Source organism: Melanerpes formicivorus, unplaced genomic scaffold, assembly GCF_026170545.1.
Source record: "Melanerpes formicivorus ecotype bairdi unplaced genomic scaffold, bMelFor1.0.p_v2 SCAF_477, whole genome shotgun sequence".
In the NCBI taxonomy this organism is placed as follows: domain Eukaryota; kingdom Metazoa; phylum Chordata; class Aves; order Piciformes; family Picidae; genus Melanerpes; species Melanerpes formicivorus.
This window is the reverse complement of record NW_027142829.1, coordinates 52,674-71,268: the sequence shown is the minus strand read 5'-3', so window position 1 is coordinate 71,268 and position 18,595 is coordinate 52,674. Positions and strand designations below refer to the sequence as shown.

The 18,595-nt window shown below is 41.4% G+C and overlaps 1 protein-coding gene across 1 annotated transcript in view; it reads left to right on the top strand.

Annotated features, from left to right (window-relative positions):
• Positions 1 to 18,369, top strand: part of LOC137459982 (ADP-ribosylation factor-like protein 8B) — a 29,077-nt gene extending 10,708 nt beyond the window's left edge. Inside the window, exons 3-7 of the mRNA XM_068170630.1 lie at positions 7,056 to 7,129; positions 8,198 to 8,291; positions 10,387 to 10,454; positions 15,247 to 15,317; positions 17,986 to 18,369. Coding sequence (XP_068026731.1) covers positions 7,056 to 7,129; positions 8,198 to 8,291; positions 10,387 to 10,454; positions 15,247 to 15,317; positions 17,986 to 18,035 — 357 coding nt within the window. The 3' untranslated portion in view covers positions 18,036 to 18,369. The remainder of the gene's footprint in view (positions 1 to 7,055; positions 7,130 to 8,197; positions 8,292 to 10,386; positions 10,455 to 15,246; positions 15,318 to 17,985) is intronic.
• The last annotated feature ends 226 nt before the right edge of the window (positions 18,370 to 18,595 follow it).

The window sequence follows — 18,595 nt, the reverse complement described above, 5'->3', positions numbered from 1 at the left end:
ACATGCTGTACCCTCAGTAAGTTTCCTGATAATACAAAGCTGAGAGGAGTGGCTGATGCAGTAGGGGGTTATGCTGCCATCCAGAGGGACCTCGATAGCCTGGAAAAATAGGCTAACAAGACCCTTAGGAAGTTAAAGAAAGGAAAGTATAGAGTCCTGCAGCTGAGAATCATCAACCCGTGGCACCACTACAGGCTGCCTTGCTGGAAAGCAGCTTTTCAGAATGGGACCTGGGAGTCTTGGTGGACATCAAGTTTACCATTGATGGGCACTGTACCTTTGCAGGGGAGATCCCAGCAGCATCCTGGGCTCCATTAGGAGCAGCTTTGACAGCCATTCAGAGTAAGCAATCCTTCCCTTTTACTCAGTTGTTGCAAGAATGTACCTGGAGTATTGGTCTCTGTTCTTGTACTGGTCCCCTCAGTACAAGAAGGATGTGTAGTTGCTGGAGGAAGTCCAGCAAAAGGCTGTGAAAATAGTTAAGGAACTAGATAGTCTGTTTTATGAGGAGATGCTGAGATATGTGAGACTGTTTATCTTGGAGAAGCAAAGGCTTTCAGAGAGAGATCTCAGGGAGATCTTCAGTGTAGCCAGAAGATATAGCCAGGCTTCTCAGTAGTGCCCAGTGACAGGGCAAGTGGCAATGAACACAAACTGAAATATGAGGAAGTTCCATTTAAATGATAAGAAAAAACGTTTTTACTGTGAGGGTGATTGAACATTGAACAGCTTGACCAGGTTCTGGAATCTTCATCCTTGGTGTAGCCTGCTCTACGTAACCTTGCTTTGACTGAGGTCAGTTGGGCTATATAATCTCCAAGGGTCCCCACTAGCCTCAGTGGTTCTGTGACTATGTGTAAAAGGAGTTTAATGAAGGTTAGGGTGGCTCAGAGAATAAGTGTGGAACATACTCAGATCAACTAAGTTAATCCATGATCAGCTAAGAAGGAAAAGTATAAAAGCACTCTCCCATCTGATAGTTTGGGAAGAGAGGCCTTGGAGAGAGTGTCTGTGCTTGGGAGTTGTGTGCTGCAGAATATGGGACAAAACATGCATTAAACAGGAACTGCTACAGTGGTTGATACAAACACACGGGGCCAGAAGCCAGTGTCCTGTGTCAGACAGGCAGTGCTGAATGTCTCACCAGCTATTCAGAGTCCTAAAAAAGAAGACTAAGAGTTGATCTCAGGGAATCAGCTAAACCAAATTTGTGCTCTGAGGTGAATCAGGTTTTTACCCAAGTATCTTAGGTAATTGTTCCTTAAAATTTGTTCTTCCATAAAGAAGATCCAACAATATCGTTTGTTTTGTGCAATCTTTTTCCACTCTGTTAGAAAATTTTCTTCCTAATAGCTCACGTGAGTTGCAGTCTTCACAAGTTGGGCTGTTTTTTACTTCTCTTCTACATCTGGTAGCCATTTCCTGGGAAATATTACGGGTTTGCTCCTCCCCTCTTTATAGGTCATGTTTTCAAAGTCTTTTCTTACCCTTTTCTCATCTGGGCTTCTGCAAGTTTTTCTGTTTGTTAGATAGACTGATGCTCAAAACTGATACAGGAGCTTCCTTCAATGCTGAGGACAGAAGAGTGCATCTTTCCAAAATTACACACAGTATGCCTCTGCTGGTAGCTGCTGATTTAAGATCTGCAGTACTACTGAAACACATACTTAGTTTGTGAACTGCTCAGTGCTCAAGCTTTTTTGTTTTGCACATTTACCTGGTTATTATCCTAGTGCACTATTACCCTGGTGCATTTGGTTCCCTGTATTCAAATGCAGCATTCCAAACTTGCCTGTGGTAAATCAGCTGCCTTATTTCAGACCACCCCTCTTACTTGGTCTGGATACTTTAGCTCCCAGATTGAAGTTAGCTGCAGATTATATAAATACATGTTCTATTTGAGCATTCTCTTGGGATACCTGGGGACCATAAATACTGCTTGTGGTTAGTTCTGTCCTCCAAGGCTTTGCCTCATTGACAAATGCTGGAGATCTGTCAGGATTGCTGAGATTTGTGAGGTAGAGAGGAAGACAGTGAAGACAGTGCCAAGGAGCTTTTCTGTGAGGTTAAATCTGTCATGGGAAAATGTCTTTTTCTTGTCTAATCTGACAATATTAGGTTATCTTTTACCAGCATACACACTGTAGTACATCTTTCTGGCTTTTCTCTGCTATTGAGCAAATACTCATTTTTGTTTTTGAGGTTATATGCTTGTCAAGGACAAGCAAAATTAATAATCACTACAGCAGTTATTGATCGGCTGTTTTGAGCTATCAGTGTGCTTGCCTCTGGTCTCCTTGCCTTCAGTCTTCTAAATGCAAGTTCTGTCTGCAACTTTAACTTCTATATGCCTACTTTCCCCAGAATCTCTAGGCTTTTAATGTCTAGAAACTGATCCATGATCATGTGAAAATAGGGTGTAAAGGGTTGCATGTAGTCATGCAGAATCAGGGCTTTCTGCTTTGGGGAGGACATAATACCGAGGCTAGGATGGATTGATTCTGTCTTTTTAGAGGGGTGTTGTCTTGATTGAGAGGATTACAGCCTTATCTTTAAAACTGGGTTCCTGTTACTCTCCTGCCTTAGAATACAATGTGGAGGTAAGCAGTGCCAGGTTCAGAAAAGTTTCTGAGGGCAGACTTTGCTTTTGTGTCTTGTTTACAATTTATCTGTTGATCCTCCCAACATTGTAACTTGTGTCTGACTTCATTGAGAATAGCTGTCTAGGCTTCATTGACTATGATGGGATGTTAGGTACTGAATCCGTGCATCGACATGGAGATACAAATATATTGTTGTACACATCCTTTTCCACATGAGGTTTGGGTTGGAAGAGAGCTTAAAGGTCACCTAATTCCAATCCTCCCAATGTGGATGGGGACACCTTCCACTAGAGCAGATTGCTCAAGGCCTCATCCAGCCTGTCCTTGAACACATCCAGGGAGGAGGCATCCACAACCTCCCTGGGCAACCTGTTACAGTGTCTCACCATGCTTTGTAAAGAATTTATTTCTAATATTCAGTCTAAGTCTACTCTCCTCAAGCTTAAATCCATTCCCTCTCATCCTATCACCAAGCCCTTGTAAAAAAATCTCTTCCTGACTTTCCTGTAGCCTTGTTTGAGGTACTGGGAGGTTGCTATGAGGTCTCCTTGGAGCCTTTCTGTCTCCAGGCTGAACAGCCCCAACTCTTACAGCCTGTCTTCATAGGAGAGGTGCTTCAGCCCTCTGATCATCTTTGTGGGCGTCCTCTGGATCCACTCCGGCAATTTGATGTTCTTCTTACGCTGGGAACACCAGTACTGGATTCAGTACTCCAGGTGGAGTCTCATAAGAGCAAGGTAGAGGGTGAGAATCATCTCCCTTATCCTGCTGGTCAAGCTTCTTTTGATGCAGCCCAGGACATGGTTGGCCTTCTTGGCTGCAAGTGCACATTGCTAGCTTATGTTGATTTTTTTTGTCAACTGACATTCCCAAGTATTTCACCTCAAAACTGCTCTCAAGCCACTCCTTGCCCAGCCTATATTTGTACTTGGGATTGCCCTGACCCAGGTGAAGCACCTTGCATTTGACTTTGTTGAACTTCACAAGGCTGGCTTGCTCTTACCTCTGAAGCTTGTCCAAATTTCTCTGGATGACATCCCTTCCCTCCAGTGTGTCAACTGGCCCACACAGCTGGGTGTCATCTGCAGACTTGCTGGAGGTGCATGCTGTTCCACTGTCCATATCACTGGCAAAGATGTTAAACAACACCAGTCCCAGTAATGACCCTTGAGGTACGCTACTCGTTGCTGCCTCCATTTGGATGTTGAGCCATTGACGGCAACTATCCGAGTGCGACCAGCCAGCCAGTTCCTTATCCATCAAGTGGTACATCCCTCAAGTCCATGCCAAACATATCTGAAAAAAAACAAGGCCACATATAACTGACATCTAGAAAATCCTGCTTTTCCCTTCCTGCACCATTCTTACTAACTGTTAAGCCCTCCTACAATATAAGCTAATCTAAAGAAAACCAACTGGAATGTTAATGAACCTTCCTGTAACTAAAAGCTTCTTGATACCTTTGTACAAAAGTAAAATGTCGCTGATAGCTGCAGTCTTAAGGAGCCTTAGAGCCATGCAAAGTTTGGAAACTGAGCAAGAGACACATCCATCGAGTTTCTTGATTTAGGAGAATTTAACAGGTGTGGTAAATAGTTTATAAATTAAAACACTGCATTGTTTTATGAGAGTGTAACCTTGCAAGCACAATGAGAATTGCTAGTTTACAGCAGACAAAAGCAAGCAGTAGGTATAAGATGCATGCCTTTGAGATTCAGCATAAAAAAACCTTGAGATTTTAATCACTGAGGCAATGGTACTGGCCATCAAAGAAGCTTTTTTTTTCTTTTTTTCTGTTTGGTTTGTTCATGCTGCATGCATTTTCTGATTCTTAAGATCATCTGGTGATCTAGGGATAAAATTACCTCTTAAATATTGCTGAAAATTTATTATCGAGGGGCCCAACAAAAGCCATGAGAGCAATCTGAAGTCCAGACTTTTTAAGACACAAACCAACCAGAATGTTTCTAGCTAGCTGTATGTTCTGCTGAGGTGTAGTCTCCTGCTTCTCATTGCTCACACCTAAAGTGTACATTTTACCTGTATATTAAATACTGGAATACAAAGCCAGGTAACATACAAACCACATAAGGTGACAAAACTTCTTTAAGACTTCTTTCCTTCCTGTGTGCCTCTTGTATTCCCCCAGTTCTGAGCCTGTATTTACAGCTGAAATGGTTTGGGGCAGAGATTTGTGTTTTGAATGAAGTAGTTAATTCTGTCATTGGCTATTCAATATAATAAAAGAGTATTAGAAAGTTACTAGTAGCACTGTTTTATAGGCAAAGGGGTGAGTGCTTTCTTATTTAATGCATTTATTTTCTTTCCCCATTTCAGGTAGTTGTAACAGTTTATTGATGTAAAGTAGATTCCCATGTACTATTAAAACATGTAGTCTATCTTGTGTCCTTCACCTTGTACTTTAATGAATAGCTGTAAGCCTTATTTGGGAAACTGACTGGAAATTACTTTCCATTGTTTCAAGGTGACTCTTCTAATGTCAATACCTGTTCTGCAGTGCAATTGAATATAGTGTAGTTATAGTGTGTCATCAGGCAAGGTGAAAATCAGTCTGTCTTTAAGTTCTTTTTCTTAGTTTTTGATTTTTCCATGCTACATAATCTTGTATATATTTTGTATATATATATATTTTTTTCCTGGCTACCAGCAATAATTGCTGTCCATCTCCCCAAGTCTAATATTACTACTGGTCTTTGCTGTCCTCTTTCCCCTTCTTGCTTTTGTGATCTATCAAGAAGATAATTTGGTTTCTTTTTCCAGACACACAGATGTGCACCAGATGGTTACGGATAGTTTCAAGGTCCTGATGAGTTATTGGAATAATTAGTGTTGGTGTGAGGCTTGTTATCTAAATATAATACTGAACTGTGTACTCATCTCTTTCAAGCTTTCAAAATAAAAGGCATATTTTATTTATTTCACTGAGGCTTTTGAACCAGCACTTCAAATGTCAGAGCAGGTGATAATTGATACCCAGTTTATGATCAGAAGTTCACTCAATTCTCTTCATGGTGAAAAACTCTTGATCTTATAAAGGGAGTCAAAGGCAATCTACCTGTAGGTAATACACTACGTTCATGACAGAAGGACCAGTAAGGTGCCAGTCAAGGAATTATTTTAAATGGTGACCTGGGAAATAATTATTTTAAAAAACAGGAAAATAGAGTGTTGAAAATTATAGAGAAAATTGTATATAAATATGATTTATGGATTGTGAAATTAAAAATATAGTTCACATTAGTTGAAAAAGGACTTATCTCAAAGATCTGTTAAGTCTTGGTCTTCTGTGCAAGGCTTTGTAGTCACTGAAAATGTAATATGTCTGGATTTAGAAAGTACAAATATGAAAACAGCACTTAAGAAAATTTGCTTCTGTGTATGCTACATTCAAACTTCTTTTGCGCTGTAGAGGATATGCCTTCTAGATCTAATAAACAGTGCATATTGTTTTGCTAGCTGAACCTGATTAAAATACTAAATAATTACTACCTTTTGTTCTTGACATAGGAACAAATCCATTCCTTTTATTTATTTTTCTTTTGATGTTCATCACTATTTTAATTGGTGTGTGTCTCTCTTAACACAGTTGTCTTTGGATCTAGCTACAACAGCTGCATCATTACGTAATCCTTCCCCACACGGTTTAGATCTTTTCCCTGGGGTATTGATCTTGGAAACATTCTTGAAACAAGATTATTGTCATCCACCAAAAATACTGATTTTTTGCAAGCAAAGCAGAATAAGTATCTCCTGTACAGGAAAATAATGTGCTAGTCTTTTAACAATAAGGAATTCAGTGAGATTGTCAGACACTAATGGCATGCATAAGTATTTAGAGGATTGGAGCTTTATAAAATCCCAAGCAGAATTTGAGCTTGCTTTCCTTAAGATTTACTGATTAATCACTTCAGGACCTACTCTACACCACTGTTTCTTTTCTGGTTCTGATCAGTTAATCCATATGTCTTTTAAAGCACATTTGATAAACAAATGGGAAAGCTGTGAAAGTGTGTGAGCTCCTGAGAGTATGTCATCCTTGGATATATTGAGTCTGTGGACTCAGTCTGCTCTCTGACCAACTCATTATTTACTTAATATCTGTCTTTATCCTGTTGAAGGTCTCGTATGCTCTTAATTCATGTCTCCCTAACGTCCCCAAAGGCACAACATCATACCTATTTTCATACAGTGAGTCAAGTTCTCCAGGTGGACATTTGGAACTGCTGTGGTTACAGGACTAATTTCCCCTGTGAATGTACCTCCATTGACTGGAAGGGCCTGAGAAGACCAGTCTTTTGAGAAAGGTCACTTTAAAAAAAAATGCTTGCATCTAGGCATTGTCAATAGAACCTGCATGCACCATGTAAGGGTTCTGTTAGTACTGCGTAGTTCAAAAATATTCTGGGGTTGGGGTTTTTTTACCTTTTCCAGGTATGGGACATTGGAGGACAACCAAGGTTTCGAAGCATGTGGGAGCGTTACTGCAGAGGAGTCAATGCAGTTGTGTAAGTTTTCTTGTGTATTTAAAATAAATAAAAATATATGTATACGTTATTAATATAGATGCACTTTTCTCTAAGTTACCTCATTTACATAAAACCCAACATGATAAAAGTAGTGTGAGTTACACATCCAGCAGCCAAGGCATATAAGCAATTGCATGTTCCAGGCTATTTTGCCCCATAGAGTCTGTGCTTATTTCTATATTTCATAGAATCAATAAGATTGGAAGAGACCTCAAAGATCATCAAGTCCAACCTGTCACCCAAGACCTCATGACTACTAAACCATGGCACCAAGTGCCATGTCCAATGCCCTCTTGAACACCTCCAGGGATGGTGACTCCACCACCTCCCTGGGCAGCACATTCCAATGGCTAACAACTCTCTCTGTGAAGAACTTTCTCCTCACCTCAAGCCTAAACTTCCCCTGGCACAGCTTGAAACTGTGTCTGCTTGTTCTGGTGCTGATTGCCTGGGAGAAGAGACCAACCACCTCCTGGCTACAACCTCCCTTCAGGTAGTTGTAGACAGCAATAAGGTCTCCCCTGTGCCTCCTCTTCTCCAGGTTAAACAATCCCCAGCTCCCTCAGACTCTCCTCGTAGGGCTTGTGCTTGAGTCCTCTTCACCAGCCTTGTTGCCTTTCTCTGGACATGTTCAAGAGTCTCAATGCCCTTCTTAAATTGAGGGGCCCAGAACTGGACACAGTACTCAAGGTGTGGCCTAACCAGTGCTGAGTACAGGGGCACAATGACTTCTTTGCTCCTGCTGGCCACACTATTCTTGATGCATGCCAGGATGTCACTGGACTTCTTGGCCACCTGGGCACACTGCTGGCTCATGTTCAGCCAGCTGTCAGTCAGTACCCCGAGGTCCCTTTCTATTTGGCTGCTCTCCAGCCACTCCGCCCCCAGCCTGTATTTCCCTGGACTGATAAATACAGGACTTACACAACTTGAGGCTTGTTCTGATGTCGTTGACAATGTAAATATATTTGTCACATTTCAGATTTTTTTAATGCAACTTTCTTCGAATAATGGAGAATACCATAAATAACTATGTTTTCATTGCAGTTACATGGTGGATGCAGCAGACTTGGAAAAAGTAGAAGCTTCAAAGAATGAGCTACACAGTTTGATAGATAAACCACAGCTGCATGGAATACCAGTAAGTAATTTGTTTGTTATTCTTACCTGAATGCAGATGATGTAGCCTGCCTCCTCATGAATTGATTTTGTTTGGACTCTTGAAAATACTAGCTTAAATATGATTCAGCCTTGATACATGGAGCAGTTTACAGAAATTACTGTGACATTTTTTCAGAGGACTCAGCATCTTCTCAGTGCTTCAGTGTGTTTGCATGCTTTCTAGTCTAAAGGTCAGAATAGATTTGGGAAAATAATAATTTTCACATGTGGCATTCTCAGACAGTAATTACTTCCAGTCAGTCTCCTTGTTGGCTGGATTTGAACCAGTGACCCAGATATGTTTCTTGCAGTATCTTTAGGCATGCGAGATTTGTCTTTCTGAAGACTGGCAGACACTAAGATCAAATAGCGTCTTCTGCTTCAAGAGATAGTGGAGGAGCTTGACTTTGTCTTTCACTTAGCTGTTATTTTGTCTTTCAAACTAAACGCATGTATGCAGCTGTTCTCCAGTAGGAAGTGTCAAAGAATAGTATATTTGGATGAAGTTTCATGAGGAATTATGGAGGTAGAGACTAAAGTTGTTTAATTAAAAGTAATCTGCTAATTTAGAGCTAGCAGGAATCAATTGGTTAGAACTGATCTTTGATGCTGACAGCACCAAGCTCATACCTTTGATCATAAGAAAGAAAGCAATTGCATGTAAAAATCAGGAAGAATTTCCTCACAAATTGATTGATGGTTCTTGCTTGGACCCTCTTTTTGCAAACAAATATTTGGACACTTTGCTACTGCAAGTGATCAGAGTTATCTGAGGAAGACTAAACAGACAGCCAACACGAAATCATTGTGAGAATAACATTCTCACACACCAGTTCTCAAAGGAGAATTTTTCAAGTGACTCTCAATCTTTTTTTATGAGGTTTGCTATTATTATTTCCATTTGTTGTGATAAGTATATATTGAACAAATCCCTTAGAAATCTAGTCATGCTGTTCATGGTGAGTGACATTGTCTGTCCTTGGTACTGCCTTCACATCCTGTTTTTCTTCATACTTTTCCTTCCTGAAATTATAAGTCTCTCATCTCCAGAAGTATTTAATTAAGTTCTTTTCTTTTTATATGTTGTAATACCCCATTCCAATTGCCTAGCCTGACCAGCAGAGTCATTTTCAAGTTGCAGTAATATATTGTTTACTTCTTTTATAAGTAGTAACTAGTATTGAACTTCCTTCAATTTATTGTACTCAGGCTTTGGCATTATAGATTTTAAGGTAGCTTTATTAATCTAAGACTGCAACTGAGTTTTAATGTGTTCCAGGTTCAAGGGAAATACTAGGACATTCTTGACTCAGAATTGTAGCACATCTGGAAAAGAATAGTGCAGTCAAAATTAGAAACACTTTCCACTACTTACTTGATCTTGAATGTGCTCAACCCATTCATCTGTTCTTAACTTATACTTGAAGCCTGAAGTATTGCATAGAAACTCTCAAGTTCCAACATCTATTCAGTGAATTTTCTACACTCTGATTTCTACTGTGGATACCAGTACCAGTCATTTGGCTGGTGCTTGGGTGATACATAGTTTGGCTGCATGGCTGTTTACTTAACATCCACATTAATAAGCAGGGGAGCAAAACTAGAGAGAATCATGTCTGAGTCTTGAGGACACAGCCTGTGCTTCTGGGGCCCTACTTCTGTTTAACTTTTGTCTGGTACTGCTGATTGAATGTGTGTTGGTGGCTTAAGTGGACCTGGTTCCTGCTCTCCTCCAGATTTAGTTGCATGCAAAATGAATTCACCTAGCACAATACAACACCCTCCCATAATACCATCTGGAATGGACAGATGCACTTCCAGAGGACACTTTTGATATGGATACACCCAGAAATAATTGGATCCAGCTTTCAGAGGATTTGCATTCAGCATTTTATAGTGGCTGAGGAGATGGATTTCCATAATGCTCCTACAGTCATTTCTCTCTTTGAGTATGTGCATTATTTCACTCTAAACATTTTGCTGCAAGATCCAAAATAGTGTGAGCAAATGGTTAAAGATAAAAATAAACTTCTGTTGGTCATGGATTTAACAAAAATATGAATTATTTCTTTCAGGTGTTAGTCCTTGGAAATAAAAGAGACCTCCCAGGTGCACTGGATGAAAAGCAGTTAATTGAGAAATTGTAAGTAGCTAGTCTGTGTAAAAAGCTGAAACACTGTGAAATCCAATATGTAAGAGAAAATAGTCTGTGGCAATAACCATTTATGACATTCCTTTTTACATTCTTAGATACTCTGCTTTGACCTCTGTTGGCAGTTTAAATTGTTATCTATGCTGGTAACTGACTGCATTAGATTTGAACTTCTTTTGATTATTATTTTGGTTGTACAAAGTTGTTCCAGGTAATCCTGTTTTCCCATCACTGAAGATCCAACTGTTATAGATAGTAAGAGTCTCACTTAAACTTTTCAGAGTACATTGTAGTGGCAGTTTAATGCTCTAATGACATTAAATAAGTGAAGAAGTGAAGTTTCACTGTTGGAAGGATGGTTCAAGGGGTAAGCCACTAAACTGGGACTCAGGAAATGCAGAACCACAAAATGGCTGAGATTGGAAGGGTTACAAGCCATGTCTCTGTGGGTTACAAGCCCAGCTGGCTCGGCCCAAGATAACATGCCTGAATACAAACTCACTGACACAAGTTCTTGGAGAGGTGGTCACCTGCTGCCGACAGGCAAATGGCCCTGTACTGTGGGCAAGTGCCAATTTATAGTGAGATTTTTACATGCTTTACTTCATTTCCACATTCTGCCAACCTTCAGATTCATCTCTTTGTTAATTACACTTATCTTACACTCTCACAGATGGCTTTCTATGCCTGTTTCTCACACATTCCAGTGATATGACATTCTGTTATTACCACACTCCCGTCCATCTCCCATACAAGTCTGAAAGCTGGTTAACACCTTATCATCTGCCAGCTCTGGGTTCCTGTGCTCCTGGAGATCAACTTGTCCACCCAAGCTCAAACAGAGCCACCTAGAACTGATTGTCCTGGCTTTTGAGTACCTCAAGGATGGAGACTCTGCAGCTTCTCTGGGCAACCTGTGCTCATGCTCCATAACAATGGCCCTCGTGCCCCACATCTGTGAGGAGGAAGCTTTCTAGACTTCTAGTATAGGGATGCATTCTTGGCTTCCCTGTGAATTCCTGCTTCTTTTCCTCTGTGTAGCACTGAGCACAGCCCCTTGTCGGGGCTTCTTCAGGCCCTTTTGGCTCTGTTCTTCCTGCTGCTCTGGCACCTCCAAGACACAATTTGTGCCCTGGCTCTCTCAGGCCCTCTTGCCCAGTGCAAGCTTGCAGTAGGAGCGAGCTCTGCTGTTGCCTTGGCTCCATTTCCACAATGGTTCTTGCTTGAACACTGGAACCTGTATTTGGGAGGGCTCAAGACATGCTGCTCTATCAGGAGCTGCCTGTTTCCCAGCTCTCCCTGCCTGCAACACAAGCAAAGCGCACGCACAGAGTACTTTTCATGTGCCATGGTCTTCTCTGAGAAGCACAGCAGCAGAGCACATTTTGGAAGACAAAAAGTCTGCTACTTGTCATTGTCACATCATACTTAGGAAGACACCCCTCCTCTTCATCTTTTGTGTGTGGTGGATTCCAATCCTCATTCTTCAAAGCTGTTACTCTTCAGGAAGCAGGGACTACTTGGCCTGTGTGCCTGTTGCTACTTTCTGTGGCTTTCCTTTGCCAGACTACCAAGGGTGTTTTTCCAGGCTAAACTGAAGAGCACATCAGCTTTCTCCTGGCTACATTCGGGATTTGTGTATCAGCTCTCAAAGAGATTCAGGAAAACATAGTCTTATTTCTACTTGTAACCTTTGTGTTCTGTGTCCTTGAAAGTGTTTTTGGGGCTGAAAACCTCCTGGCATTTCAAATAAATAACAATCTCATAATTTTCTAACTCATGGTGACTGCTTGAAATGGAATAGAATGGAACAGTTGGTCTACCCTGTGCCTAGAGTTTTGTGTTACAAGCACTGACCTAGGTCTGGTATCTTCATCCAGGATCCAGATAGCAGCTCTCTGCAGTACAGGCCCCAACCGTGTCCAGGAGAGTGGGGCAGGGACCAGGCATGGACATACAGTATGGGCATGCAGCATTACTCAGGCAGGGACTGAAGGCCTCAGGCTGCTGGGCCTTTGGCAGCAGATGGTGGGGAGTGCAAGTCCCAGGGGATGCTGGTCCTAGACATTGAGACCTGTGAGCAGCCCAGGACCCTGATAGAAGCAGACATGCGCTGCTCATATACTCTCCATGAGAAACTAATGGTTAGCTACTTTCTAGACCAAGTATTGTCCAGATGAACTTTCTCTCTGATGGACTACTGTTAGTCTAAGGCTCTTATTTTTTAGTATGTTTTCCCAAGGGAAACAGAATCACAGAATACATCAGGCTAGAAGGGGCCTTCAGAGGTCACCTTGTACAACCCCAACTGGGTCAGGTTTCTCAGGGTCCCAACAAGTTTGACCTTTAATGTCTCCATGGGTGGAGACTGTAAAGATTTTCCTCCTTAGGTCCAGCCTAAATCTACCCTGCTGCAGTTTAAAATCATTTCCCCTTGTCCTATCCCACAAGCCCTTCTAAACAGTCCTTCCCCAGCCTTTCCATAGGTCCCTCTCAGATAATTAAATGCAGCTGTAAGTTTTCCCCAGAGCCTTCACCTCTCCAGGCTGCCCAACCCCAATTTTTTCGGCCTGTCTTTGTAGGAGAGGTGCTGCAGCCTTCTGGTCATTCTCGTGGCCCTCCTCTGGACCCCCTCCAGTGGATCCATGTCCTTCCTGTGTTGGTCTCACCAGAGCAGAGTGGAAGAACTGCCTCTCTTGATCTGTTGGCCATGTGTCTTTTGATGCAGCCAGGATGCAATTTGCCTTCTGGGCTGCAAATGCACATTGTTGGTTCATGTCCAGCTTCTCATCCACTAATGTCCCCAAGTCCTTTTCTGTAGCACTGCTTTCAATCTCATTATCCCCCAGCCTGTATTGCTGTCAGTTGCCCTGACCTAGGTACCAGACCTTGCACTTTGCCTTGTGGAACCTTAGAAGATTCTCCTTAGCCCTCTTCTCTTGAGAGGCCACAGCCAACTTGGTTTACACCAAGACTGCCAAGTCCTTTGCTGAAGTTTTTCTCCAAACAGTCTGCCACTGGCACATACTGGTACCTGGGGTTGTTCATCTCCAAGGTAAGGGCTTTGTGCTTCCTTATGGTGAACTGCACGATGTGCCAGTTAACCCATTTCTTCAGCCTGTGGAGGCCTCTCTAGATGGCAGCACAACCTGCAGGTGTATCAGCCACTCATCCCAGTTTTGTGTCATCAGCTAACTTGCTGAGGGTACCACTCTGCCCCATCATCCAGATCATCAGTGAAGATGTGCAATAGGATTGGACCATGTATCTAACCCTGGGGTACATGTCTAGTTACTGCCTCCCACTAGCCTTCGTGCCACTGATTTGGCACCCTCTGGGCCTGATTGTTGAACCAATTTTCAGTTCATACCAACATCTACTCATTCAGACCATGCTTCCTCAACTTGCCTATGAGGATAGTATGGGATACAGTGTCTAAATCCCTACTGAACTCAAGGTACACAGTGTACACTGCTGTTTCCTCATCTACCAAGATGTAATTTTCATTGCAGAAGACCTTTGAGTTAGTCAAGCATGATTTTGCTTTTATGCAACCACTAGGTGCTTATGGACTGCTTAATGTGCAGTTTGCTTATGACTTTCCCCTTGGTCTATGGCTCTCAGGATTCCTGCAGGCCAATCTTGCTAGCAAAGGTGGCATTTAGTACTTCTCACTTTTCCATGTCCCACAGGACCAGGTCCCTTGTGTCACTGAGCAGTGGGCCCACATTTTTCTCTAGTCTTCTATTTGTCATGTAGGTATAGGTAGAAGCCCTTCTTCTTGCCTTTGACATCTCTCACAAGATACAATTTCTTTTGGGCTTTGGCTATTGTGAGTTTCTGCGTAATTGGACAGTGTTTCTGTATTCCTCCCAGGTTACCTGCTCTGCCATCTGTATGCTTTCCTTTTTGTAACTGGGTTTTGCCAGGAGTTTGTTGCCCATCTACTTATGCCTCCTGTTTTTTTTTTTTTTTTTATCTGGACTTCTTAGGATGAGGCTGCTCTTGATGTCAATCCTTGAATATTAAACAGCTTTCTTGGGTTATTCTCTCTACGTGGCCTTATCTCAAGGCCTCTTCCAGGCTGATCCCTGAAGATGCCCAGTCCGCTCTCCTGAAGTCCAGGGAGGTCACTATTTAGTTCTCTCCTTAATTAGAATCTCTTGTGTGATCTCAAGAATCTTTCCTTCTTAGTGCCTCCACTCTCCATCTGCTCCAGGAACATAGTCAGTTTCCTGCATGTCACATGAGCGAGGATAAATAAATGACAAAAATCACAAAATGCTCAGAACTGGAACATTCCCAGAAAGAAACAGAAATTAGTTAAGGATCAATTTCTTCCTAGATGTAGAGGCATTCTTTTAAGTATGAGTCAGTTTTGACATACTGACATATGATATAATAAATATCCCAAAGATAAATGATGTGATCATTTGAGTACCATTACTTGATAATAACCGTTGTTGGAGATCAAAACTCTGAATTCTAAGTGAACAGAGTAAAAGATCAATGCTAAGACATGGTAGTGTTACTTGGTTGCCACTACAAAATGTAATTTTCAATGAATTAATTTCTCTGGTTTTATTGTTCACTATTACACTGACTTAATGAGAGATTTAAATTGTTTTGAAATGTCTGTACAATGTTTTAATCTTTAAGTAGTTTTAAGTAATAAAGATTGTGTGTGAGGAGAGGTGCATGTGAAAAAATACCTGAGGGTAGAATTGAATCCACAGAGTAAAAAGCAGAAGAATTAATTATTTTACTGTTTTTGATTCTGTAGAAACCTCTCAGCTATTCAAGACAGAGAAATCTGTTGCTATTCCATTTCCTGTAAAGAGAAGGATAACATTGGTAAGCTGTTTCTTCTTACAGCATCATCAGTATGTACTTTGTACTTTAGATCAGAAGTTAAAAGATTAATGATACTTGAACATCTAACTCCAATACATAACTGAAAATCTTAATTTACTTTGAAAGAACTCGTTGAAAATACTGAATTTTTTTATTTTAACATAGCATTTTGTTTAATTTAGAAGTCACCTAAAGAATTATTTGCTTCCATGAAAAGTTAAGAAATTAATTTGATAGGGGCCTTGGAAAAGCCTTTCAAAACCAGACTGACTGAGTCTTTCACAAAAGCTGTGTTATTTTTGCAAAACTAATAATTAGATATGAAGGCCTTCCAGTTGTAGGATGGTACTTTAAAAATTTGGTGATTATACTTTGACATCAGGCCTTATATGCATGCGGCTGAATGGTAACATTCTTCAAACTCAGGGACTAATGCTTTTGTCCTGGGGTACAAAAAGTGTATCCTGAAGTCAGTGAGGACCTATAAAAGCCCCATGAAGGCTTCCATCTGTCTTTTCATTTTGCCCTTTCCTCTCTCTCTTACTTCTCTTTCTTCCACTTTCTTTTCCCTCTTCCCTCTGTGTTCTCCCCTTCCCTTTACAGAGCAAGAGAAAGGGGTGAAGCAGCAGCAGTTACCTAGGGCCTTGCTGCCTCTGTGCCACCCTTTTTCCCTGCATGCTGAGTTGCTAAGACAAGTGGTGCTGGATGGGAGGGATACAGCATGGGCAGATATTGATACCTGGTTCTTGATGAAGCCAGACTTGTTAGAAGAACAGGGCAGCTCTGTGGGTTCAGCTGAATGAGAAACAGTGGGAGCAGGAATCAGAGGAAAGCTAGTTGCTCCCAGCAGTGGGGGACATTTCCATCCTGGGAAGAGAGGACCAGGTAGTGGAGTTCTTGAGGAAATTATGCCATGACACCTGATTTTCAGGAGGCTGGGTGAGATGCCAGCTATGCGTGGGGACATGTTAAGCAGTGAGGGCTTATCTCAAAAAATGGTGTACTCATCTTGGGCATGTTGGTTTGAAGGAGGCCAGAGCCTAGGTTTGCTGCAGCTTGAGGTGCCATGGTTATCTCCAAGTGAGGGAAATATACACAGAACATGCTGTTACACTGAGGAAGGTAAGACTTTCAGAGCTAAGGGGTAAGGAAGGCAAGACAGGTAAAGGGCAGAAAAGGTGGTTGAAGTTTTAGAAATACAGTGATTGATCTTCATCAAATTGATAGCAGTGAAGGATCTCAAAAGTGGTATTTTGACTTGTGATTAGAAACTGGTAAAAACAGTTTAATTTCTGAAACAATCCTAAGCAAAATGGAGTTTGATCCTGGTTCATTATATGGATGACCTGGTGGAGAAAAGCATGCAAAGAAAGCATGCTAAAATTGCAAGTGGGAAAACAAAGAGAAGAATGATCATTAATGCAGAACAGCATACATCTGTGCAGGCATACTGGAGCACTGTGTGCCATGTTTTGAGGGAGACCTTGAGAAGCCTTCCAGTACCTGAAGGGGGCTCCAAGGAGGCTGCAGAGGGACTGTTTACAAAGGCCTGTGGTGACAGGACAAGGGGCAATGCCTTCAAACTAGAGAAGAGCAGATTTAGATTGGATATCAGGAATGAGTTCTTTACTATGAGGGTGGTGGAACACTGGAGCAGGTTGCCCAGGGAGGTGGTTGAAGATGCCTTCCTTGAAGATATTCAAGATAAGTCTCAATGAAGCCTTGGGCAACCTGGTATAGTTGGGGATGTGTCTGCTGACTGCAGGGAGGTTGGACTGGATGACCTTTGGAGGTCCCTTCTGGTCCAGACCATCCTATGATTCCGTTTATCAGGAGGTGGAGGTGTAAGGCTGCCAGTTTCTGTGTCCTGAGAGGTGGTGGAAGATAAGTAAACAGTTACTAGGTTTGGTTTAGCTGCCGTGGGATGCTTTTGTCTGCATCTCAGTGCCTGAGCTGGTTGGCTACAATATTAATAGAACGGTGTCTTGAAACTGGGACAGATACAGCAACACACTTAAATGTGAGGGCTAGAGCTCTTGCAGACCCCTGATATCCTTCCTACCTCCCTGACAGATGTTACTGCCTTGAGGAAAAGATATCTCATCTGCTCATGAATCAGTTTGTGAACTGCTGCACTTTTCAGACCAATCTATCACATTGTATCAGGAGGGTTACCAATTCCAGCGATGAAATTTTAGTCTAGTGTTGCATGTCTTTCAGAAACCTTGGACTCCTACAGCCTACCTAAATGACACCTTAATGCTTTGTCAGATGTTTGCCCTTTTCTTTCCTTCTGGCTGAGTTTTTGTTTTGCTTCACTTTCACACTACATGTCATTCCAGTCTGAATTTCACGCTTCATTTCATGGTCACCCTAAATCTTTGCCTTTTTAACAGTTCTTCATCTGTAACTTGGAGAATTTGATGTCAGTCATCATATTTCAGGAATACAAAATGCACATGATTTAAGAACAATTTTTAAAAGAGGAAAATATCCCACTTGGAGTCTGAGGTGCTAAATCTTTAATTGGATATGAATGAGAACTTGTGGTTTCTGGGTTGGTTTTATTTTTTTTGGGGGGGGGCTGTTTTTTAATGTATTAACCTGGTGTTCTGTTATCCCTACCAGCAGCCTGTTGAGTTTTTCACTGTTTTATCTGTCCTGGCAGACATAACATTACAATGGCTTATTCAGCACTCCAAATCAAGACAGTGTTGAAGGAAATTTCCCCCAATCACTTTCACTCCTATCAGCTGTGCACAAGTGTGAAAAGATAAAAGACTGCAACTGCATACTACCAGGACTCGCTTTGATTGTGTTTGTCAACAGAAATAAAACTGAGTTATAGCTTGTCTCTCTATCTTGGTGCTTTTTTAAAAACAATCCAGATACTTGTCTGCCTGGGTGAATTTCCTGAACACCTTTACACAAGAATGAGGGAAATCAATACTTCTTGGGGCTGAAATGTTTTGAGTTTATGCATGTGAATTGTCAAATACTTAGAAGTCTTTTCCTAATTTGAAACTGAATAAACTGCACAGTTAGAAACAAATATGACTGGATCTTTCTTTTATTAACAAATCATATAATTATTCATACAAAATGTTTTCCCTGCAAACACCTGGAGTTGACTATCAATAATCAGTTAAAACTGTATTTAAAAGCGTCTTATTTTAACAAAATGCTATTCTTGAGATTGCTGAAGTGTTACTTCCAACGTTGTCTATCTGTAGTTACCTGGTTTTCCAGTCCCTAATTGACTTGATTTGTATGAAAAT